Below are 24,386 nucleotides of genomic sequence, written 5' to 3'. Positions count from 1 at the left end.
TTTGATGCATGATGACGATCATCACTATTAGAATAAATGTACACCAAGGCCGCAAAGAAGTGACTTCAACAATTATTCAAATCTCTTTTGAAATTTCTCCTTGAATGTGTTAACGTTGTGTTTATGAAAAGAGAAAAGAGAGAGTTCTTAAGAAAAAGTATTTTTCAACAATTGTAGTTACTATAAATAATGTGTGAAGTAGTGTCTATTCATAAACAAACAATCAACACATCTCTTGAGAATAAGTACCTTATCCCAAACCATCATCACTTTTCATATCAAAAGTCACTTTCTTTTATAACTATCGATAAGTTCCTTTTAGGACGAAGAGTCGCCTCTTTTCATAACCGAGAGTCACATTTTCTTTTATCAAGAGTCACGTCTTGTTTTAACCAAAAATCATGTATTCTCTTAATCAAGAGACACCTCTTTTGTGATAACAAACTAAGTGATAACAAACTATTTCAACAATCCCCTACTTAGTTTGTTATATAGACTTATTTACATAAATTCATACATATAAGAAACTATCTATTAATATTTGAATATTCAATTAGTGTAAATAATTCCCTTAATGAAACTAGTGGTAAAAAAAGAACTTTGAACCATGATTCCACTTGTTAATCAAATTATCATACATATGAATTTATACACATTCAATAAGAAATTTATTATGTCTAAGCACTTTTATGACCTTGTCCTCCTCTTGCATTCATGAACATTTACAAAAGTTCATCCAACTTTTGTTAGAAGCGGCACCACTTCTTTTGTTCATATAGATGAAGTTCCTAAATTTGATACATTAGCATTACCTTGCTAAAATCTTGCACTTCATTAAGAGTATTTTATTACACCCATCCTCCTAACTTTCCATGAGTACTCACCTTGTACCCCAGTACTCGATCACTATCAAATTACAATAGCTGGTTTTTACCCATTTAACTTTAATAATTTCATTAGAAATTATAAAGTTGGGTTTCTACTATGTTTGACTATTATTAGTTTGTCTCGAGACCCATTCTCTTGGTAGTACTACTTATTAAACCTCTCGAGAGTCCCTTGGTGAATGGATCAACAAAATTATCATTTGTTCGAACATAAATTACTGAAATAACTCCATTAGTAATTAATTATCGAACATACTCATGTTGCAAACTAATATGTTTAGATTTTCCATTGTATATTTTATTGTATGCCCTAGACATAGTTGTCTCACTATCATAATGTAAAGATATGGATGCCATTGATTGTGGCCACAACTCAATGTCCAATAGCAAATTCCACATTCATTCAGCCTTTTTACCAACCGCCAATAGTGATATAAATTCAAATTCCATTGTTGAATGAGTTATACATTTTTGCTTCTTTGATGCCCAAGAGACCGTACTATTTGCAAGTTTGAAAACTCATCTAAATGTTGACATGTTATGAATTGTGCCGTTATCCATCTAGCATATGAATATCCTTCTAGTACTGCCGGTTGTCTATCATAAAATAGATCATAATGCATTGTTTTCTTTAAATAACCAACAATTCTACTTATAGCCTTCTAATGCACAGTACTAGGATTACTAGTAAATCTGGACAATTTGCACATAATAAAAGCTATATCCGGTCTAGTGCAATGCATAGCGCACATTAGATTTTCAATTGCACTGGCATATTCTAATTGTGCTAAAGGTTGCCCAATATTTTCAATCAATTTAATTGATACATCATACGATACGTTTGACTCTTTAATTCCCAAATACTGGTATTTTTGAATGATTTTCTCCACATGGATCAACTTGAATTTCATTAATTTGGTTTTCCTGTGCTCAAGAATGCTAAATTCCTCAAATTGAGAAGTTCTCAAATGAAACTCCCAAAAGGTCTTACGAAAATGAGTGGAATGGAAGTGTTCATTTGCAACTGATGAAGAACTAATTTGGACACCCTAATTAGGCTAAAAGTGACAATTTACATTTTGACATGATTGTTCTTGAAATTGAATGAACAAATGAATGGGTAATGTACCCAGATCAAATGTCATAAAAGGAACTAAGCCTAATTATTATTAGAACGAAAGTAATTTCATTTTTGGCTGATTTTGAATCTAAAATCGAAAAATTCGGAAAACAATGTTTTAAACCGATTTTTGCAAAATTTTCAACACTAAAGTCAATTTGAAATTAAAATGAAGTGATTTGTGGATCTTTGAATTTTTTTAATTTTTTTGGTTAAAGGTTTGACAAAAAATTAACCATTTAGTTGACTTTTCCTAAAATGTTAATTTTTGGATCAAATCTTTAATTTTTTTTTAAAATTAACTTGGCTAAAATGAAATTAGGACTGTTTAGGATCTTTTTGTGCAAAAAGCTAACTGTTGGCTTGGGGTTAACTTTTGGGTTGACTCAGGTTGACTTTTGGTCAAAGGGTCAACCCAAAGTCAATCCAAAAATCAATTGTTTGACTTTTTAGATTTTCGATAGAAATGAGAGGGAAATTATTTAACAATGACAATACAACAAATAATAAACAATAGACAACACTTTTTGCCTAAGAAACGAGCTTTGTCACGATTCGAAATCCTAATTTTCTTTCTTTAATGACGCGTTAATTAAAAATCAGGAGTCGACAGCTGCCCCTCTTTGAGTGGAGGTTTGAAGAAGTTCCATTCAAAGATTAATTGATATCTATAATTTTTATTCGACTCCATTTGGGGAAAAAAAGAGAAAATGAAAGGAAGTGACATTTGATCAAAGATGTACCTTTTACTGTTGTTCTTTTGAAATATCTGGTACATTCAAGAGAATTTCTCTCTACCTCTCTTGCGTGGAATGGAATGAAGGAAATGAAATGTTTTGTGAAAAAAGTATGGTTTAAAAATGATCACTAACCTAGGACGAGATGTAATAGCCAAGATAAGGTTTAAGGATAACCTAGAACCTAAGGGAGGGTGTAAAAGTGAAGACAAGGTGAGGATGGCCTAGAACCTAAGGAGACAAGATTTAAGACAAGATTTAAGGATAACTTAAACCTAAAGACAATGTTTAACGATGATCGAGACCCTAAAGACAAAGTTCATGGTTTAAGATGACCAAAAATCGAAAACGATATATATGGTTTAGGATGACAAAAAAACGATCCATTGGAAGAACATATATCTTGAATAAGAATTCCGAGATTGAAAATTAATCTAACGAAATCATTCAAACATGTCTTGGTAAATAATACTAATTGTCAAATTCCTTAAGAATACATTTTTAACAAAATGATAATTGATTAACCATCTAAGGATTAAACCAAATATGCCAACTAGGAATAACTTAATCAAAAAGGTCTTTTGCATTAGCTCTCAAAAAAGGCTTTTTTTCCCATCATTTGATGTAAAAAAAATTGTTTTATACTCCCTGGAGAGGTCTCATATAACTTACGTTGAAGGTCTTCAGAAACGTTCATAGTGAATACAAGTTTGCTGATCAAAAGGTCTTTTAAAAGGATTGCAATGTAGGCTTGGTCATGGGATTACACAAAGGATACTCACTTTGAGACTAAGAAATAATATTTAATCAATATTTTCATCAAGTTTACAAGTCAAAAATCTTGAAGATAAGACAATATAGGATTGCTTGCATATTTCAAACGTCGATCTTTTTGACACATTCCCTATAATAAATATCAAATCTTTGGGCTTGTATTAGCCTTCCAAATCTTTGTCCATAGAGAATGAAAGAATTGATAAGAGGAAGAGGCTATTGCGTTACTGTTCTGATCTCCAATCTCCTGGATTGTATTATAGCTACTCTTAACAGTATAAGCTCCTATTATGATATTAGTTCATACCAATTTATCCTATTTTTCTTGTGATTTGAGTGGAATTGAGAGTATTTCACTTGTTGTATTTTCGTTGAAAAGATTCTGAAGAAGTTGTTCATTCCAAGCTGGCTATCTCTACATATTAGCTCAATAACTTTCTTTGGTTCATGCCTATTTGCAAGTGCTCCAATGACTCCTTTAGGGAGCCATCTTGTTTCTCTACATCTTTTTTTTCCATTCCCAACAGCCCACCTCATCAATGGTAGAATAGAATCTCTGCCCATGAGGATACTCTGCCAACCCTACAACGGTGGAAACCCCTTTCTAGTAGACTCAAACTCAGAATGAGGAAAGTAAAGTCTTTTTAAAATTTGACACCATAAAGAAGAGGGAGATTGTATCAAACGTCATGCTTGTTTACCTAGCATGACTTTGTTGAAGGCAATTAGATCCCAAAATCTAAGTCCTTCATTATCTTTTGGGATAAGTGCTACAGAAGTCCTAAAACTTGTCACGAAGATGCAATTGAGTCCTAAAACTTACAAAAGTGCAATCAAATCCTAAAACTTGCAAAATTGTTTCAATCGAATCTCGAAGTTAACACTGCCGATTTTTTTAACGGAAAATACCGACATGGCGTGGACGTGGAATTTTAAATAATTTTTCATTTTCCATGTGGCTTTTTTAAAATTATTTTTTATTCAATTTTTGCTTAAAAATAGATTTAAAAACTAAAAAGGAAAAGTTAAAACTTATTTTTAAAAATTGTAAAAAAAAAAAAGGGCAGCTCCTCCTCGCCACCATCACAGACGAGGGGTCGGCGACCGTTGCTGGGCAATGGGCGGCGGCTGCCATTTTTTTTTTTTTTTTTTTGAACCGTATTGTTTTTTAAATAAATTTTAACTTTTATTTTATAATTTTAAATCTAATTTATATAATTTTTTTTAAAAACCAACTGGAAAATAAAAATTAATTATAAATGACATGTCAGCATTTTCCATTAAAAAAGTCGACGGCGTTAACTTTAAGACTCGATTGAAACAATTTGACAAGTTTTAGGACTTGATTGCACTTTTTGCAAGTTTTAGGACTCAATTGCATTTTCGTGACAAGTTTTAGGACTTTTATAGTACTTATCCCTTATCTTTTCTAGTTTTGAGAACCTCCCACTGTTTTTAGTTAAATCTAGATTTTTGTTCACTGGTTTCCCACTAGAAATTTGCTATTCTCTTTTCAATACTTCTACAAATAGAAACTAGAATTTTGAAAACTGACATAGTGTATTGTGGGATAGTCTGCACTATTTCTTTGATAAGAACATCTTTTCCAACCCTTGATAATTAGTTTATCCTTCCATCATTCCAATTTTATATTTACTCTATCTAAAATCCAGGCAAACATCTTTTTTTTTTTTTTTTTTTTTTGGCTCCCCAAGAAGGAATCCCTAGGTAATTTCCTATTTTTTTTTTCTATTTTTGGAACACACATTTTAGCAAGCATACTCTAGCCCAACCTAAATGGGCAGTTTTTACTAAAAACATCCCTGATTTGTTTAGATTAATGGCCTAACGCGATGCAAAGCAATATCTTACTAGAATCTCAACCACATTTTGGCATTCTTTTATAGTCTCATCCGAGAAGAAAATTGAGTCATATGCAAAAAATAGGTGAGTGAGCGTAGGGCTTGCTTAATTGGATATCTTTAATAATACCATGCTCTAAAGCCTTTTTCAAAGCAATCGAGAGCATATTTTTCACTATAATAAACAAGTATGGAGAGAATGGGTCGCCTTGTCGAAGGCCTTGTGATGGTTGAAAAATAAGGTAATGGTTTTCCATTGAACTTTATGCTGAAAGAGACATTGGTCACACATTTCATCACCCAATTCACCCACTTGGGATAAAAACCCATTTGTAACATGCATGCTTCTAAGAAATCACATTTGATCATGTCATAAGCCTTTTGCATATCCAATTTTAGTATGGCTTGAAACTTCATTTTTCTGTTCCGAATTCTAAGTTGGTGTAGAACCTCCTAGACAATTAAGACAATTAAGATATTATCCTAGATGAGCCTTCCACTAACAAAGGCATTTTGCTCCAGTAAGATAACATAACCAATCCACGATTTCAATCTATTTGCCAGCACTTTTGAAATTATTTTATATGAGAAGTTGCACAAACAAACTGGACGATACTATTCTAGCTTCTCAAAGTTAGGCACTTTTGGTATAAATGTGATTTGCGTTCTTTTTATTTCTGGTTGGACTACCCTTGTATAAAAAAAATTGCCTCACTTCCTTTAGAATTGTAGGCTATAAGACATCCCAGTTGGAGTGGTAATCCATTTAAATCATTCGGTCCAGGAGCTCTTGTTGCACCAAGCTAGTAAATGGCTTCATATTTCCTGAATTGTAACTTCAGCTAGTAAGGCCTTGTTTATTTCTTCCTTGACTACATTCGGGCATTGGTTAACCACTTTGGATCAATGTTTTTAGGCCCAACTGAAGTATAAGTCTCTTGGAAGTGGCTTGTTGTTAGAAGTTTTAGTTGCTTCTCATCTCGAATCCACTAGTTAGTTTGATTTTTCAACACAGATATTCAGTTTTTTTGCCTTCTTCGGATAGTAGTTGCATGGAAAAATTTGGTATTCCTATTCTCCCATTTCAACCATTTAATTCTTGATCTTATCTCCCGAAACATCTCTTCCTATCGCCATTTTTTCCCAATCTCCTTTTTCAAGTTTTGTTCTTTCTCCTTTCAAAAAGAGTGGGATGGGAAGTTCATCAATTCTTGCAATTCTTTCTTTAATCTTGCTATCTCCTCATGGGCATTGGAAAATTTCTTACTCCATTTCCCTAAAGTCTCTGTTACCATGCTTAATTTGTGTGAAAAACTCAAATTTCTCTCTTTAGCTAAGTTTCTTGCTTGCAGGATAGTTGACCCATACTCTTCATCCTAAACCCAAAAAGCCTCAAACCTGTTTTTTTTTTTTTTTTTTTTTTTTTTTTTTTGTGTTTTTGGTTCTAGTTCTAAAAGTGTTGGACAATGATTGGAACCTACTGCTAGGAGGTCAAAGGCTTCCGCTATGGGAAAATAGTTCTCCATTCCATAGTGTAAAGAACTCTGACTAATCTTTCTTTGACAAAATCTGCCCATTCTCTATTATTTGCCCAAGTGAAAGTATAGCCTTTACTTTTCATATCCATCAATGCATAGGAATTCAATAAGTCAATAGTTATTTGCCATTCTTCTTTCTACTTTTTCCCAATGGTAGATGAATTAAAGTCACCTAAACAAATCCATGGAAGTGAATTTTGCAGGCTAATTTTGTATAACTCATCCCATAGTAAAATTCTTTCTTGAAAAGCTGGTGGAGCATGCATGAAAATAGTTCTCATAAACTAGCAGCTAGCCTCATCCTTATAGATAACATCCATGAAATGAATCAAATAGGATTCCACTATAATAGAGACTTCCTCATTCCAAAAGATTGCTAAGCCTCCTATAACACCCACCGAGTTAACTAAAAAGCTGTTTTTGAACATTAATCTCTTTCATTTTCTTTTTCTTAAAACAACTTGTTCTTTGTTTTTTGTCTCCATAAGAAACAAGATATTAGGTCTTCCTTGAGCTACTAAAACTCTAATAGCTTGAATTGTTAGTGGTGTGCCCAACCTCTGATAGTTCCAGTACAAAAACTTCATATGTATTCCAGTGGCTTATTGGGGCTACCAACCAAAGTCCATTTGTTTGATTCTTCCACAACTTATATTATTGTTTTCAGTAGCTCAGTTTCATCCAACATCCCTTTGCTAACATAAGGGCCGAACCTCCTCTGTTTGTTACTGGAAATTTGTTTAACCCCCTTTGTTTTTTTTTTTTAATTTCTTCCATAGGTTTCAGTGCCAAAGTAGGTGTTTTGGGTTTTATAATTGCCAAATCAGAGGACACTTTTGTGAGAGGCACAAGTATTGGGTTTTGCTCCTGTCCTAATCTTTCCTCTTTAGTGTAGATTTCCTTGCCTTTTCTTTTTTGAGCATGCTCTCTATTTGGCAGTGGTTATGACACATTGAAATTTTCCTCTCCAAGCTCCATAAAAGTGGCATCAGTAGGAGTTTTAGGTATAATCTCCTCCATATTTTCTAGATCCATATAAAAAAAAAAAAATAATCCTCCTATAAGGGCTGTACTCCTTTCCTTCAACCTTTAACCAATACCCACAATGAGTCATCCAGATTATTTTCATCAAAAGAGACCTCCTAAAATTTAAAGGAAAGGATTTCTGTCTTTATAGTTTGAGAGAATATTTAAAGTCCACCCAGAAATCCTTTCCTTTATAGTTTAAGAGAATATTAGGGATAGGAGATTTGGAGACATCGAGGGTCACCTTTACTCTTCCATTGCTCCTGCTTGAGGTGTCGTTTTGCTCTAGTCTCACCTCCTTGAGATCTCCAATAGTTCTAGCTAAACATGAAAAGATCTCTTCTAACCTCCATTCAAAGGGTAATCCGTAAAATTGCCCCCAGAAATCACAGAGATTAAAATTGTAGCACTCGAGAAGGGTTGATGGGATCCATTGTTTAAGAATAAGAAGGTCGTTTGAGAAACTTCAAGGGCTAGTACTAACCACCCCTTTATGATCAACTTCATTTTGAAAAATAATGGATATAATGCCAGTATCCGGATAATTGAAATTCACCCTGTCTATATGCCAGGCCTTCCTCATTGTGGTTTGGAAAGCTCAGAAGTTGAAGATGGGATTATTCAAAAGCTTTCCAAACAGCGTGAGTTTACTCTCATTAATCTTTTTTTAGAAACTAAGTCATCTCTGATATTAACTCTCTTTACAGAAACGGTTTGCCCATACGCCTAAAGAGGGCTGCCATTCGTTGGTTCTCAGCTTCATTTTCCTCCATCGGAATACTACAGACGAAATATTTTAAAGGAGACAAATCACACCTGTAAGCTGAGCAGACAAGATCATCAGGGGAGGTAAAGGCTCGCCTATTAAACCCCAACTCCAGAGGGTATGGCCAAAAAAACAATCACCGCAGGGACAGGGAGCAGGATCTTTTGAAGCGGCATTTGTTGTCATTTCTGGTGTTGGAAATACAAATGTACTCAGAAAACCAGGATTTGAGATGTGAAATGAGACGAAAAGATGATCCAAGTGATTTCTGACATGGTAAATGAAATAAGAGAAATTTGCAGAGTCCTGTAGGGCAAGTGAACGGAAAAAGTCAGGGTTTCAAGATGGCTATGGAGGTAAAGTAAGGAGGAGGCGAGGGTTTCAGGTTAGGGTTTCAAATAAGGTAGAAGGAGACAAAGCTACCCCAGAGTGGTAGATAGAGCTCTTCCGGCAAGAGAGAATTAATTGTATGGGTGGATCCGAGATAATAAATTCACATGGCAAATTTAGCATGTCTCTATCTAAATCTCATGTATGAGTGGAGTGTATTTGCTCTAAATCCATCCTGAAAATGAACTAGAAAGTACTTCAGACATAAGAGAGAGAGAGGGAGAGAGTTTGTGGGAACTCTTCTTTATGGGCCTGTGATCAATTGAAATTAACCCTGTAATTAGTTCTTTATTCATACCACATCCCCTAATGAAGTAATCAGTGAAGAAATATGACGAATAGAGCAAGTATGACTTAGATAAAGTCTAGACTCTGTCATACTGATTGACTTAAAATGGAGGAACTTTGATTAATTTGTACAAGGCGCACACAAACGTGGGTTAGCAAAACCATAGAACTGAAAGTTGGAAAATGGAGGTCGCTAACTCATTTCTTTTACATTAAACTTTTGGAACATCTGAAGTAAGTAAACTTATATATTTACTTTTGTAGTTCTTGTTAATAGGTCTTGAATAAGCTTGACAAATGCGTTGTAATTATATCGAACTGGACTTACAGTGAAATGTTCAATGTTCAAGGTATCTAGTAGGTGTTGGAACTCTAATCAAGTCTTGACAGATAGCATCTCTCAAGACTTTTTCAAGATTTTTTTTTTTAAAGATCAAAATCATAGGAAATGCATACCGAGATCCTGAAATTAGAGTGTTCTTGCACCTTCTCGTTGTTGTGCACGAACTTAGGAAGCGCGGTTTTGCCTAGAACATCCCATCCCAATTACAGGTGAGCACGCGATTTAAGCTGGTTCTGCACGTTTGTGATGTCGAAAACAATTGATCCAGCTATTTTCTTTTCTTGTCTTTGGAGAAACAGTAGTGGTAATCGGCGGAGCTTCATGAATCATAAACGGTGGATGACAGTGTGATCTCGTCTTTGGCAAGTCATCATAATGGCTATACTAGAAAGCATTCCAACTAAGAGGATCGTTCTGTTTTCCAAGTAATGGACAGAACATTAAGGTTTTCATATGGGGCGAGTCGACCGTTGATTCTTGGAGGACATGTTGTTAACAATTATGTTTTTGTTTTCTCGCTTTCAAGGCTGGAAACCCGTTTCAGCCTCGAATGATACTGATTTGTCGCAGTCATTAAATCGACCAAGGGGTGCTGGGTTTATAGGGACTATAGCATACAAAATCATGAGTTCATATAAAAGTACTGGGGAGACTAAAATGGACGAAGGCATTGAGCACATAACAGAAATTTGTGTCCATGCAATTAGCTTTTGTGCATTCATATTCATAAGATAGAGTCTTAGGAGAAAAAATACAGAAAGACATTATCTTCCTCTGTAGAAGTGAATTAAATAACTTTAAAAAATGGAAAAATTACACGGTTTTTTAAATGCATTATTTCTATGAAACTCTTCAAATAGTCTACTAGAATAACTATAAAAAGATCGAGTTGCTGACACTAATTTACAAAAAATAAAATATGATGGTGCGGTGTTAATTTCATTACTGTCTATGAATGAAAGATAAATACCGTCTTCAAAAAAATTCAAACTATGATAATACTATAGTTGGTCTCATATAATATGATTAAGGCATTTTCTCCATGGAGAAGTTTGCATTACAAACACAGATAAATAATAAAGAACAACAACACTCATTCAAGGAACGAAAGAAAAAAGTACAATAACAATGACATGGCGTGGCAAATAGATCACGGGAGTTCAAGTCCAAATCTTTGCAGAGATCCACATGGCATGGCAAATGGATCAGGGGAGTTCATCTGCATCAAAATCTAAAAAACAAAAAGAAAAAGAAATAAGCTCAAAGTTTCTCTTATGTGTCATGCAAATTTGTCATTCTTTGGTATTCTACTTACCAAGATATTTTTCACTGTTAGCAAAATTAATTATTATATGGATGTAAATATCTTTCACTAAAAACTTATGTAGAAGTTTTTGTTTTGTCTAGAAATGTGGAAATTTTTATAAAAATTTCCGTTTGTTTTCTTTCTTATGTGTTTCTCAATTTCTTTTTCTAAAAATAATAATATCATGACTCCAAAGGGATATGTATCCAAATAACACGTGGAAACCATACCTTTTATACGCTGTGTAAACACTACGCTTACAGTTTTGATGGCTCACATTATTTTTGAACAAAGTGCTAATGGTATTGGAGTAATGAATCTTGATTTACTATTTACATCAAAATTTAGATTTTAAATATAGCCTCGAATCTAAATCTTATCACACACAAATTAATCAAAGACATTCAATATTTCTATAATAAGATCGAGAAATTAGTTTTTCTCAAGTAGGAAAGTCAAATTAAAAGTGAATAGATTTCTTTATTTGTCATCTTTTCTTGCATATATCAAGTTAAAATATTTTTTTATTAGGTAACTCGTCTTTTTAATGTTGATTGTAGGCATTTTCACTGGCTCCGCTAGACACTCATAGAACTGGTATTAAGCCAAGTTCTTGCAACAAGGGTTATCACAAATCTTCGAATTATATTATCTAAAAACAGTTGTCAAATTAAAATGAGGGAAACTGTTTCCTTGTTTAAAGTACAGACTTGAAATAACTTTTCAATATTTTCCGTGTTTTCATTCTAAATGAAACATGGAGCTTTTTGAAGACCACTTATTTTATGTTCTCAAGTTGCAAGAAAGAAATCTTTCTCGAAGTCAAAGGAGTTGTAAATTTCTAGCAAGTGCATTTTCTACAATAAATTTCAAAGTATTTCTCAATTTCTTTATGAAAAGATTGGTGAACTTAACTGGCCCTTTTAGGACATTGGCAACAGATTCATTTGATAAACTATAATCAAACTATCAACTTAAGCGAGAGCAACTATCTTATGCAATAATAATCATCAATAGAAAAAGTAAATATCCAAACAGTACGTCATGTGCCAATTTCCAAGTAACAAGAGGACATGAGATTTCATCGTAGGGAATCAAATTTTACATTGAAGAAATTAAAAGGTTGGGATTTGTCAAAAGTTGTCCAAAATCATATAGTTAAAGTTGTCAATATCATGAATGTGCATAAAGCATTATTCTCTTATTCTAAATTTCATTAAGTGAGGAAGTTAGGCAAAAAAAGATAAGAAGGGAATCCCATACATTATGTATGTATGTATGTACGTATGTACGTATGTACATACGTACATATCACATCCATGCAGAAAGAAGAAATGAAGGGAGAGGTAGATTGATGCATACCTAATCATCCATCCATTGAACATCTCTTGAATCAAGTCGGATTCGAGGAATGTGGGCGATTTTGTTCCAATCCTTGCCAGTTTGCGGCTCACATCTTTTGCTCAGTTTTCCACAATTGTAGACATGTAATTCTTTGAGGGTAGTGAGGGACTGGATTCCTTGCGCTATGGACACTAAGTTGGGACATCGGATCAAGTGAAATACTCTAAGACGTGTCTGATTGGGTAGCCATTCAGGAATAGTTGTCAAGCTTAGGGAGTCAAGGATACAAAGGGACTCCAAAGTACAAACCGATCCTTCGAGATATTGGAGCAACTCCATCACTTGTTTGGAGTTACTAATCACCAAAGTACGAAGATTGAATGGAAAGTTGGACTTATTCTCCAAGGTCAACACAAACTTGCAAGTATCAATATTCAAGGACTCTAGGGCGATTAAATCCCCAAAAAGCAGAGATATTGGTCCCTCATAATCACCAATTTTCAACAGCTGAAGGCGAGTCAGTCGAGAGGCACCTTCAAAAAAAACTTCAAGATTTTCACATCCAGTGACTCCCAAAAAATGTAGATTTTCCATATATTGTATTCCACTTTCTTGCAAACTCTTTTGCTTTGTTGTTATGTTTAGATATCTAAGGCTGACAAGTCTTTTAATATTTTTGGGTAAATTGCCTAGCTTTGAGCAACCAGCAAGGGATAACTCTAGCAAACTTTGCAGCTCGCAAATGGTACTTGGAAGTTTCTTCAATTGCTTGTTCTCATCAAGAAGTAATGATCTTAATTGCTTCAAATTGCATATAGACCTTGGTAGCTCCTCAAAACTACCACGTGACAAATCTAGAAACCGTATGTGGTTACACTTGGAGATGCATGTTCTAGCAAACTCTCTAGTAATAACTCCATCATCAACTTGGTTTTGAAATATAATGGCATGTAGCCTCTTTGAAGTTGGCTTTCTCAAAAAGGGTGGGACTCCATCGAAATTTGAGATTCCCTCTAATGAAGTGCTAGAGAATGAAACACACGAAACTCCTTCTGAAATGTCTGTAGTATCTAAGCCAACAATAGAGCAATCATTTTGTGCCACACTTATTGCAAGAGAATGGATCAAATCATGTACTTTAAATGTTAATACTGGTCCATACTCTTCAACTTCTTGGATCAAAGATCTCTTCCACAACTCTTTGATGTAATCAATACCAACATCTTCCAATGCTAGTTTTTCCCTTTTTGAGCCGATGAGTCCTAAAGCCATCCATAACCTAGCCACATAAGGGGCCTTCATTCTAAATCCTCTTGGATAAAGTGAAAATGCAGCAAAACAACGTCTTAAGTGGGATGGTAAATGATCATAGCTAAGCTTGAGTATCGGCACAATGTCCTTTTTCACTTCCACTAACTCCCATGTTTCACTATCCCTTATATGTTTCCAATGCCTATCATCATTCCTCGAATACAGAAGGCTCCCTAGAGTTGTCACAAGGAGAGGAATCCTTGAGTTTTTTTAACGATGTCATTTCCAATCTCTAGGAGATCAAGACATGGTTCCTTTTCCTTTTCGTCAAATGCCCATTTTTTAAATAAGGCCATAGAGTCTTCATGAGAAAGACCTTTTAGGTTATGCATTGGATGGGTACCCACAATAGAAGCAACTTCCACACTACGGGTGGTCACAATTATCTTACTTTCACTAGCCCCTCTAGATAACAACTCTCTCAATTCTTTCCATCTACGGCTATCGTTGCTCCAAACATCATCCAAGACTAGTATAAATTTCTTGTCTTTGATGATGCCTTGGAGAGAGTTTTGCAATTGTTCAATATCAAAGATACTCAAATCTTGAGGAGTTGCATCCTTGATGATTCCTTCGATAGTTTTCCTCAAATCAAAGTCCTCGGGTACACACACCCATCGTCGCAATGTAAATTGTTCTTTCACCTTGTCATCATTATAAACTAATTTAGCTAGGGTCGTCTTGCCCAAACCTCCTATTCCAACTATGGGAAACACTGAGAGGTTTTTGTCATCTGGCCGCATCAACATCTCAATTATCTTTTCTTTATCAATATCTCTTCCGACAACATCCAAATTGCTTATGAATGAGTGAGTCTCTCGTGATCGCGTATGTCCCACACCATTGTCAACACTCCACATATTAAGATTGAATTGATCTTTCTTAGTGGAAATCTTGGATAATCTCTCTCGAATCTCCTTGATTTTATGACTGATTTCCGCACGGAACATGAGTGGGTTAGAGGTGGAAAAGAAGCGGCGTACCTTCCCTTTGACGCCTCCATAGCGACTTATCACCTGCTTTCGTAAGGCTTCACATTCGAGTTCATCGAGCACATCCTCTGCATCATAAAATACATGTTGAAGCTGATCTAACCACACTTGCAGAAGGGCGTTCTTCGCCTGCCGCACCTCAGCATCTAACAACACTGCCTTAATGGCAGTCAACGTCTCTCTGAGTTCAAGGATCTGATTTTCAATGTTGTAAATAGCGATGGCTTCTTGGAGCACCGGCGATGCTATCTTCCCCAGCATGCTCTCTGCAATGCTGAAAAGGAGTGATTCAGCCATGCTGCGTGATGAGAAATCTGATTCTGGCTATTTGGTTTGAGACGGCAAAGAAGACACGGCAAAGAACACACGATGTCTTCGTCTCGTGAGTGAGTTGCTATGATGATAACTTCCTTACAAATGGACGAAAGGGAGGTTTTTTCCCCTCTTTTAATGTGGACGAAAAGGACCGCAACCTGTAGGTCAAAAGAAACATGCTTTCTACCTACTCTTCATCTAACTTTCCCGGGACTAATAAAGAATCGACATTAGTTCAAAAATCCAGCAGTGTCTCTGCCAAGTGTGAGTGCTTTACTTCATTACTAAGTTACCTAAAAATAGTTGTCCTCATTGCCTAGAATAATACTTTGACAAAAAATAATTTAATAACCAATGACGTTCTATCTTAAGCATTTTCGTTGCAAGTGAATCTTTTTCAGTTTGGAAAATGTTTTATAACTTTGTTGATTTTCCGTAAAACAAATGCATCTTTAGTAGATAGATTTTTTTTATCCATTTTATACAGCTCTCTTGGCATTTTATTTTTAGAGATAAAGTTGAATAATAAGGAGGTCATCAAACTCTTCCACAGCAATATCGCATATGTTGGAGTAATGATTCATCTGTCAGATATGTAACACATTGCCGCAAAGACGGTTCAAAAAATTAAGCCTCGGCTTGATCATGCTTAAATTTACTAAATGCTGTATGATTCGCTTCCGAAACTTTGAACTAGTCAGATGGAAAACAATAATGAATGAAAAAAGGACCGAAAGTGTTTCAAGAAGAGGGAAGAACACATTTTCCATCAATATTCGTCCCTAATTTTAACTACCGCAAGAGTTCACCTAGGACCGTCTAGATAATTGAGTCTTAGAGAAAATCTAAGAAACTCTAGAAAACGGATCAATAATTTAACCCCAACATATATCACAATCTTATTTTTTTCCTATTTATTTTTATGCGGTTTTTTTGGGTGATTGATTGATGATTGATTAATGAAACTATTACAGAGTACATTTTCAGCCATAAAAGAGAAGGCATAAATTTAAAAGTGGCTCCAAGGAGCAGATAGTTGTTTACCGACCAGTAGAAATATTGAAAATGTTGCTCAATTTCCAAGGTCCAGGATGTCCAATTGACTGGCTGGTTATCTGATCAAGCCCAGACTGTTAGTGCGTCTCGAGACTTAGAGTTTTCTTTAGATGATAATCGTCGATAATGTATACCATGTTCTATGTAGCGGTACCAAGAGAGCTTCACGAACCGCATCCGAATGCCAACCTCGTATCGTCTTTGGCGAGCGACCATAATGGCTATACTAAAAAACCGTTCCAACTCAAAGCATCATTTTGTTTTATGAGCAATAGACCGAACATTAAGGTTTCGGTATGGTGTGAGTCCACCATTGATTTTTCAGGACATGTGGGTTGATAATTTATCTTTTTGTTTTCCTACTTCTAAGCTAAAAATCGGTTTTATCTTCAAATGATGCCGCCGTGGAAAACCTTCTTACATACATATATACATACATATAAGACTAGATATCAGAGTAGATTGGATAGCATTTGGCCAATCTATGGTTTTTTTTTTTTTTAAATCGTTAAGCGATCTAATTAATGTGGCTAACTGATAGTAGGAGCCAAGTGTATATATCTTGTTGACCAAAAAAAAAAGTGTATATATCTTAGATATCAAATTTAAATAAAGTAGATTAAACTGGATTAGATATTTATTATTTATTAGGAGAACAACGTTATACGTACTATATTAAATTTAATTAGATTAGATATTACTCATTGAATTCGTTTTTGTCTTTTCCCATAATCGACACGGTGCATTAATTAGAGGAGCCAACTTTATATATGATATTAGATATGGCATTGGCGCTCTAAATTCTAATTTCTTTTGAGGGCATTTTAGACTGAAATTGTGAAACATTTGTACGTAAAATGAGAAAGAAGGCGAACTGGACAAGTACTATTCTATAACTAGTAGACTTTCGGTGGGCGACGCGAGCGCGCATAAGCAGTTGTCGTGATTGAGATTTTGTATTCTGTTTAATTATCTTTAATAATTTTAGAAATTTAGCGATGTTGCTGATTTTTTATTTATTGTTATTTTATAGACATTAGGAATCAACTATGACTTATCACTTTGGATATCAACATGGAAATTAAGAAATATCTGTTCTTTTTTGCGCTTTGATGGGTGTGACCTTGGAAACTTCAATTGTGCGAACATGATTTGATTTAGATTCATGAGTCATGCTCCAAACTCAGCTAACTTTGTCATTTGAAATCTGGCCACACATGGCACGTTCCCATGCCAGCAGGATGGACTACTTAATATCTAATTTAATGGGAGTAAGAAATAACAACGCATATAAACTACGACAAATATTTAGGACGGTTTACCAAATGTGGTTTAGAAAATATTTCACCTCGAATTGAAAAACTTAAATCCATCTGTTTCGCAAAAATCCCATATTTTAAAAATATTTTTCTAAAAATAATCGCTTATATCACTTATAAAAATATACAAATGAAAAATATTATCATTGTTCACGAAAAAGTTTAGGCATAAACTTTTGCCAATAATGAAACATTTTTTTTGTTGGCTAATTATTCTAAACAATATGATCAATTATTTTGAGAAAATATTCTTCAAGTCGTTCATTTTTCACGAAACAAATTATTTATACCGATAGAATTCTCATGACAATATGATGCATAACATTATGAACAGTCTCCACCTCAAATGGCTATCATTTTACGCTCCTGATGAAGCAAAGAATTTTGAAGTCTCACATTGCATCCGTTTCTCCCATTGTGACAAGACACGTAAAATCAAGTCTAAATTCTTGGATTATTCAAGCATAGGTCATCGACATCGAGAGAAATGGATTATACATGATACTTGCATATAGTACGATCGTATAACAAATTTTGTTGATACATGATTAAGAACTGTGCTAGTAAAATACCTGATCTCTTATACAAAACTCAAGTATGCTATTGTCAATAGAACATCTATCTCCTGCATAATTTCTGAACTTGTGGAAGAGTATTCATTTCTTTTAGTGAATCGAATTATACACAGATAAATAACACGGAACATAACTCATTTATTCTTCCAGTGCGAATGGATAGGCAGCATTTGGTGTAGTATCCTTGTGCAACATGTGATTAAGTGGTTCTTAGGAGGATGGAATGAAGAACTTCAATGGATGATTAGGGCAACGAAGGGCAAAGATTAGGTGGTGAGACTCCTCAAAGTGTTTTTTCTGGCAGCCATATATTGCATTTGGATGTAGTAGTGTAACTATAAACGATTTCAAAATAAAACAATTGACATCCACATTCTTTTAGCCAAGGTGCGTAAAAATGTAATAGGTAGAGCTTCACTTTAACAAAAAATTAGATCTTCCCACCAAATGTTGTATTGGCTACTATATAGAGAGTTCCTACCTCCATCTTTTTGAATTATTAGATCTATTTGTAATGCTGGGGGATGCCCCTAAGCTGTTGTACTTCATTTGCTCTATAATACTTACATATTAAACCCCAAAAAAAAAACATGGAACATGTCGAGAATCATTTTTTACTCAGAATGTGATTGTTTTATTTATATTTACAGAAAATATAATATGATTGTGATTTCGCTTTACATAGCATTATTGGCAATAAATTTCAGTTATTAGATATGATATTTCTATATATTCTTGTACTTTAAATAATGCAATTGATAAAAAAATCATGATGACATCATTTTATGATTCTATCGCAGACATGCCAAATTTTTTTCTTTCTCTTTTTTGCACATTCAAGGAAAATGGCTATATATAAATGTTTGTACTCGGAATCATCTCATTTTTATCCCATTGAAAATAAATTAAAAAATTATTTTCACCGTTTGGAATGGAAATCTATTTGATTTTCTTCCGTGCATTCTTTTTTGGGAAAATTCCAAAAAAATGGCCTTAAGTGCTTTCATTTTCTTAAATAAGGATTGGAAGTAGACTTTATTTCAAATAAAGACCTAGTCAATCAGCCAATGGCTAAGAGGAAGAAGAAGTCACAAAAAAGAAAAAGGAAAGAAAAAAGAAAATGAAGTATTATATTTACAATAAATGGGTCATAAACAGGTTAAATAAATTAATTTGAGTTGAACTATGTATGACATGTCTCAAACCTGAATCGACCTACTTTGATAGGTTTATATGTAGAGTATGATCGGTGTGTTAACCTTTGCACTACTTAGAGGATGAGAAACTAGGGACGGATATTTTGTCAGTGCCGGTTATGGGAGGTGATGCTTATGAATCAATGCATTTTCAGCCTTACCAAAAAAAATCAATGCATTTTCAGGAAGCTGTAGCTATCCCAATTCCTAGGAAACATCATAAGGTACTCGGCAAAAAAATCATGTCTTAGATTCTTTTTTTCATGTACCAACTGAACCCTTAGAAACCCTAAGCAACAAACGAAAGATTGATGAGTTAATGCATAAAACTGGTTGGTGTTGCTATCTGTTCTACAAATTGTCATTGACACCTGGATTTTCGTTTCGGGCCCAATCCATTTCGGGTCACATAGGACTAGAGAGAGAACGCGACCCTTATGATTATGGTCGGGTTGGGTAATATAGAAACCCTACATCCCCAGTTTGTAGCATGTCGGGTCTTGTACATTGAGAGAGTTGTTAATTCTGGGTCGAATTTGGTGTTTTTGTTTGTTGCATATTGTGTTGTCCCCTCATAACTTCAGATGCTTTCTTGCTCGTCTCTCTGACAGGTCGATGATTGCGGGTTCTTTCCATGAAAATCGGCTCATTCTCATCACTTGCCGAACTGATGAATGCGGAAAGGAAACTTGGAAAGTCGATTGAAGGCAGGCGAGGGGTGAGGCGGACTCCAGAAATGCAGCAAGCATGGACGCGAGCATGATCGGACACGCCTAAAGCAACATTGAGATCTATTGCAAACCCGTGCAGCTAGTGATCGGAGCAATGGGTGTACTGATGTTGTTCAATTTGGATAGGGCACGCCATTCCTCGCCTCAGTGATAGACATGACGTGGCATGCTGAAAGTGCAGGCAAAATTTGATTAGTTCAGTTCTAAGCCTTTTAATTTGCAATGTGATCCTGAATTTGTAATTTGTTCAAAGTAATAATGAACTTTAGGTTAAGGTATATTGTCATCCTTAAAAATGTAATTTATTTAATGTGGTTCCTAGGTTTTTTTTAACATGTTCAATTTAGTCTATCAATGATATGAATATTCAATATTGTCCTTCCATTTATATAAACTCAAGGACAATAATAAACATTTTCATATAATTTAGAAACTGGATTGAATATATATACCAAAAGCTTGGGGTCACATTGAGAAAAATTAAAAATTCAAAAACGATATTGTATATCAAGCTAAAGTCTAAGGATCACGTTGAATGAATAAAAAGTTCATAAATCACATTATGTATTTGATTAAAGTGAGAAATTATTTGTGTCATTTTCCCCTTTCGTGGGTAAAAATTTAGACACGCTTTCAATATTTTCTATAAAAAGAAACTCAGGATGCTTGGACCAGCATGTAAATATTTTAAAATATTAATGGTCTATTACATGAGTAGCCTTCTTTGGTACAGCGATGTGTGATGTCTGTCATGTGCAGTGGCAGCTGATGATTGCTTATTAACTTGGGTCCCTGCTATTCTTATTCCATTGGTTGAGTGAAATTCAACGACTCTTTGGTGCTACGTCGAAGCTTACTTAAAAACCGTACGCACATATCATAAAGATTTGTGCTTTGGATCTTGAAAAAAAAAAGAAAAAGAAAAGAAAACTAAGATTTATTTTATAATGGGCTCACCCCTAACTAGATCGTTTTGATATGACTTTAATTCTACTTGATTTGGTCAGGATTTTTTTATCGCGTAAAAGAATTCGAGTCTCAAACTTGATTTTTAATGGAACTTCGATTGAATATCTACCAAAATTTCTCTGGATTTAAGAGATATTGACGCCATAAATGAAAATTTTCACCGCCAATAATTCCATTCCCTCCCTGAAAAACAACGCGATTCTAAACATACGAATTTTGAAATAGACAAAAAGGAGTAAAACACCTAATTCACTAGAAAAAGTAAATAAAAATAAAGCTAGGCCCATTTAGCCATCAGGGCCATGAATCCGGCTCCGAACAGGACCGCGACGTAGGCCCACGATTGGAGCTTCATGTCGGCCTGCAACCTCGGGCCCAGGAAATCGGCGGCGAGGAGGTCCACGAGGGCCATGTAGTTCAGCAACCCTGCCGACGACGCGTTCAGCAGCCCCTCCACGATCAGCGCCGCCGGGGAGCTGTCGCTGTACACGTTCGACAGGCCGATCCCGAGCGCAATCCCGAACGGCGTGGTGGCCGAGAAGAAGAAGGCCATGATAAACTTCACCTTGAGCCCGAACTCCGCCTGTCAAACCATGTCACTCGTTCGTGTTAGCATCCTACCATAGCCGAAAGTAGCCGACTGAAGAACACATGGGTTCTCGTGTCGTGTCGTGTCGGGAATAGATCGACGTACCTGTAGTATGCACCCGCCGAGGCCCATCCCCTCGAACATCTGGTGGAAGCAGAGGGCGGCGATGAGCGGCCGGATCGTGCATGGATTGTCGGAGGCCCCCAACGAGAGGCCTATCACCACCGAGTGCACCACGATGCCCAGCTCCAGCACCTGAGCCACGACTCTATACCTCAGCAGCTGCTCCTTCTCTCCCTCGATCGCGCCGGCGCCGGCGCCGCCGTGCAGGTGCGCATCGGCCCCTCCATGCTCTAACCCCACCACCGCGTCCTTCGCTTGACCATTCGCATCCCCGCCCCCGCCGCCGCCGCCGCTGCTGCTGCTTATCTTGGCATTGATCTTCTTGTAGTAGGCCATGGCGTACGAGTCCACCATCAGAGTGATCACGGCCGAGAGCATCGCGACGAACATGGTGAACGGGAACTTCCGCCACGGGACCTCGGGCAGGCACTCGGACCGCAGGTCGTCGAAGGAGTCGGGCATCACGTGCATGTACCCCGTGGCCAGAATGACCCCGGAGGCGAAGGCCTTGATGATGACGAACAGCTTCCGGTCGGGCTTCAGCGCGGGGACCTCCCGGGAGAACAGCGGGGCGCCGACCCCGATCATGCTCGTGGCCAGGATGGCCGCGATCGCCACCACCTTGAGCTTCAGGGCCTCGGGCCTGTCGTGGCACCCGCCGCGGGACTCGGCCCCGCACGCCGGCGCCGGCGGGGCCGGGGCGGGCTCGGCGGAGGCATTGGGGATTAGGCCGAGCGCGAGGAACACGACGAGGAGGAGGGCGGCGGCGGCGGCGGCGGTCGGAGGGCGATTGCGGCGGCGATTGGTGGACGCGTCCGCCATCGTTTTTGGTTCTTTTTGTTCGTCGGAGGACTCAAGACGCAGGGCGTTTTAAAAAGGGCTGACGAGAGATTTTGCCGGGATCATCCCCCCATACTTTTCGCGATAAAATGTCTATTATGCCCTCAACTGCTGTCGCAATCACGTGGCTTCCTGGCGTGGTTCGCTTGTAAATCGTGGTTTGGGAGGAGGGTAGTAAGGGAAAATCGGAACGAGGCGCTTCCCTGCTCGTGCACGGCGCGGGGGCCCGCGTGGTCTACGGTGATTTTAACTTCGCTTTTCACCGAGCGGAGTGTGTCAGAACGACGGCAGCCAAAAAAGCGCGATGACGTGGACTTACTTTGATGATGACGTGGCAAGTTAATTTTCCGAATTTGTTTCGTATACCCTTTTTAGCTTCAGCCTATGAAAAAATTTAATATTTACACCATCTAAAGGGTTTTATAAAAAGAAAAGAAGAATTCATTTAGCGTCATCTATCTTGTCTAATATAGTGAAATAAATAATGTAATTACATTAATTATGCAAACTTTCTTTGCAGTCGAATTATTTTAATTTCTTTTTGCTCATGGTGGATGTCGTTTCGGTTTCTTTTTGTTCGTTTTCTCCTTCTTTGAACATAGTGTTATATCATTAACAAAACAAAAAGGATTTTTTTCTAAGATACGTCCATGATGTTGTTTAACAAATCTTTCCGTCAAATTTGTTGAAATACGTCCATGATGGATATTCATAAATTCTCTAATATACTTGGTTCTAGTATTTTTAAAAAAAATCATGGGGCCCACGTACATGATGCTTTTTTGCTAATGAGAAAATACTCCTAATTATATATTTCAATCAATTTGACTCACTTCGTGTTATGTGGCAAAGAGAAAATACTGTAAGTAAAGATATGTATCTATAAGACTAGGTGGTTTAGCGAAAATAGGCTAAATTTCCATAAAATAGTACATCGCATTTACTTACAATTGCAAGTCAGTATGACCTTATTATGCATCATATACTTTTTTCTAATGGAGATATGTCTCTAATTATATAAACATGAGTCTACTTCATACTATTGATAGTAAATTTATATTTTTCTTGTAAAATACAATATATAATGGAATACAACATTTGTTAATTGTGCTGTCTAAAAGGATAGTGAGAAAAGAAACTATATCAGATTATAAATAAAAATTAGTCGATGTTAAATTCAATTTAATATTAGTGAATGTAGTAAAAAGAAGTATACAATATTTCTGTTAGAGCAATTCATACGTAAGGCAACTCAATCTACGTATTTATCATTATATTTTGCTTTCATATGTATTATTTTATTGTTTTTACTTCATATATCACATTTTATTATTATCATCACTTCTACACAAAAAAATTGTAGTTCTCACACAAGCCAAATGGGCACAATTTGAGAAGGAACTTTACTAAATTTAAATATCTTAAAATGATACAACACAAGACCCATTCCAAGCATGGAAAAATATGCCTACTAGTAAAGATCTATTTTTTCAAACGATTAAACTCCGATATGTGGAAGCTAATTTAACAAATTTGGTAGCCCTTCTCTTTTCGATAAGCTAACTCAGCAGCACTCTTAAGCCAAATCAGTATTATTTATCTTTCAAAAATCAAAGGGCAAAGGTTTAGATCTTAATCCAAATAACCCAGCTTTTAATTTTGGAGGCAACCGGCAAAAAAAAAAAAAAACCAAAGCAGGAAAAATACCAAAAACATGCCTTAATTTTTTCCCCACGATAGAAAAATATTTCTATCTTCAAAGCTACAATTTACATATCAAAGTCCTGCTAAAATGACCTAATCATCCTTCTTTTGTAAAGTTCTCCAAGTGTTATTGTTTTGTATTACAAAACACGTTTTCCCGCAATTTATCTTCAGTCCAAATCCTTTCTAGTTTCATCGTATGTTAATGTCAACATTTGTTTCCTTTAATTCTAAGTGCTACCGTGTGTGTGAAATTGTGAATCTTGACTTTCACTTAAGGTATGT

The 24,386-nt window shown here is 36.0% G+C and overlaps 2 protein-coding genes across 3 annotated transcripts; both read right to left on the bottom strand.

The window, feature by feature from the left end:
* Positions 1 to 10,662: 10,662 nt before the first annotated feature.
* On the bottom strand, positions 10,663 to 15,074 carry LOC104446497 (disease resistance protein RGA2). Of its 2 annotated transcripts, none has more exons than XM_018872967.2 (2): positions 12,400 to 15,074; positions 10,663 to 10,962 (listed from the first exon to the last, which is right to left on the bottom strand). In XM_018872967.2, the coding sequence occupies exon 1, from the start codon at positions 13,681 to 13,683 to the stop codon at positions 12,400 to 12,402; it is 1,284 nt and encodes a 427-aa protein (XP_018728512.1). In that variant the 5' UTR covers positions 13,684 to 15,074; the 3' UTR covers positions 10,663 to 10,962. Both variants share the same exon structure in this region, with proteins under 2 accessions (XP_018728512.1, XP_018728514.1).
* Positions 15,075 to 21,122: 6,048 nt separating this feature from the next.
* On the bottom strand, positions 21,123 to 22,379 carry LOC104446495 (fe(2+) transport protein 1). Its single transcript, XM_039301851.1, has 3 exons — positions 21,839 to 22,379; positions 21,540 to 21,778; positions 21,123 to 21,428 (listed from the first exon to the last, which is right to left on the bottom strand). Exons 1-3 carry the CDS (start codon positions 22,377 to 22,379, stop codon positions 21,123 to 21,125), a joined length of 1,086 nt encoding a protein of 361 aa, XP_039157785.1.
* Between the last annotated feature and the right edge of the window lie 2,007 nt (positions 22,380 to 24,386).

Source organism: Eucalyptus grandis, chromosome 9, assembly GCF_016545825.1.
Source record: "Eucalyptus grandis isolate ANBG69807.140 chromosome 9, ASM1654582v1, whole genome shotgun sequence".
Taxonomy (NCBI): Eukaryota; Viridiplantae; Streptophyta; class Magnoliopsida; order Myrtales; family Myrtaceae; genus Eucalyptus; species Eucalyptus grandis.
The sequence above is the reverse complement of the archived record's forward strand: the minus strand, read 5'-3'. Positions and strand labels throughout refer to the sequence as shown.

Bases quoted from the DNA above. Each gene is read 5' to 3' on its own strand.
- LOC104446495 (XM_039301851.1), bottom strand. From the start codon at position 22,379: ATGGCGGACGCGTCCACCAATCGCCGCCGCAATCGCCCTCCGACCGCC. The intron at 21,779-21,838 runs GCGGGGGCGGGG...TAGAGCATGGAG, and splicing joins CAGCAGCAGCGGCGGCGGCG to GGGCCGATGCGCACCTGCAC. The intron at 21,429-21,539 runs GTACGTCGATCT...ATGGTTTGACAG, and splicing joins TCGGCGGGTGCATACTACAG to GCGGAGTTCGGGCTCAAGGT.
- LOC104446497 (XM_018872967.2), bottom strand. From the start codon at position 13,683: ATGAAGGCCCCTTATGTGGCTAGGTTATGGATGGCTTTAGGACTCATC.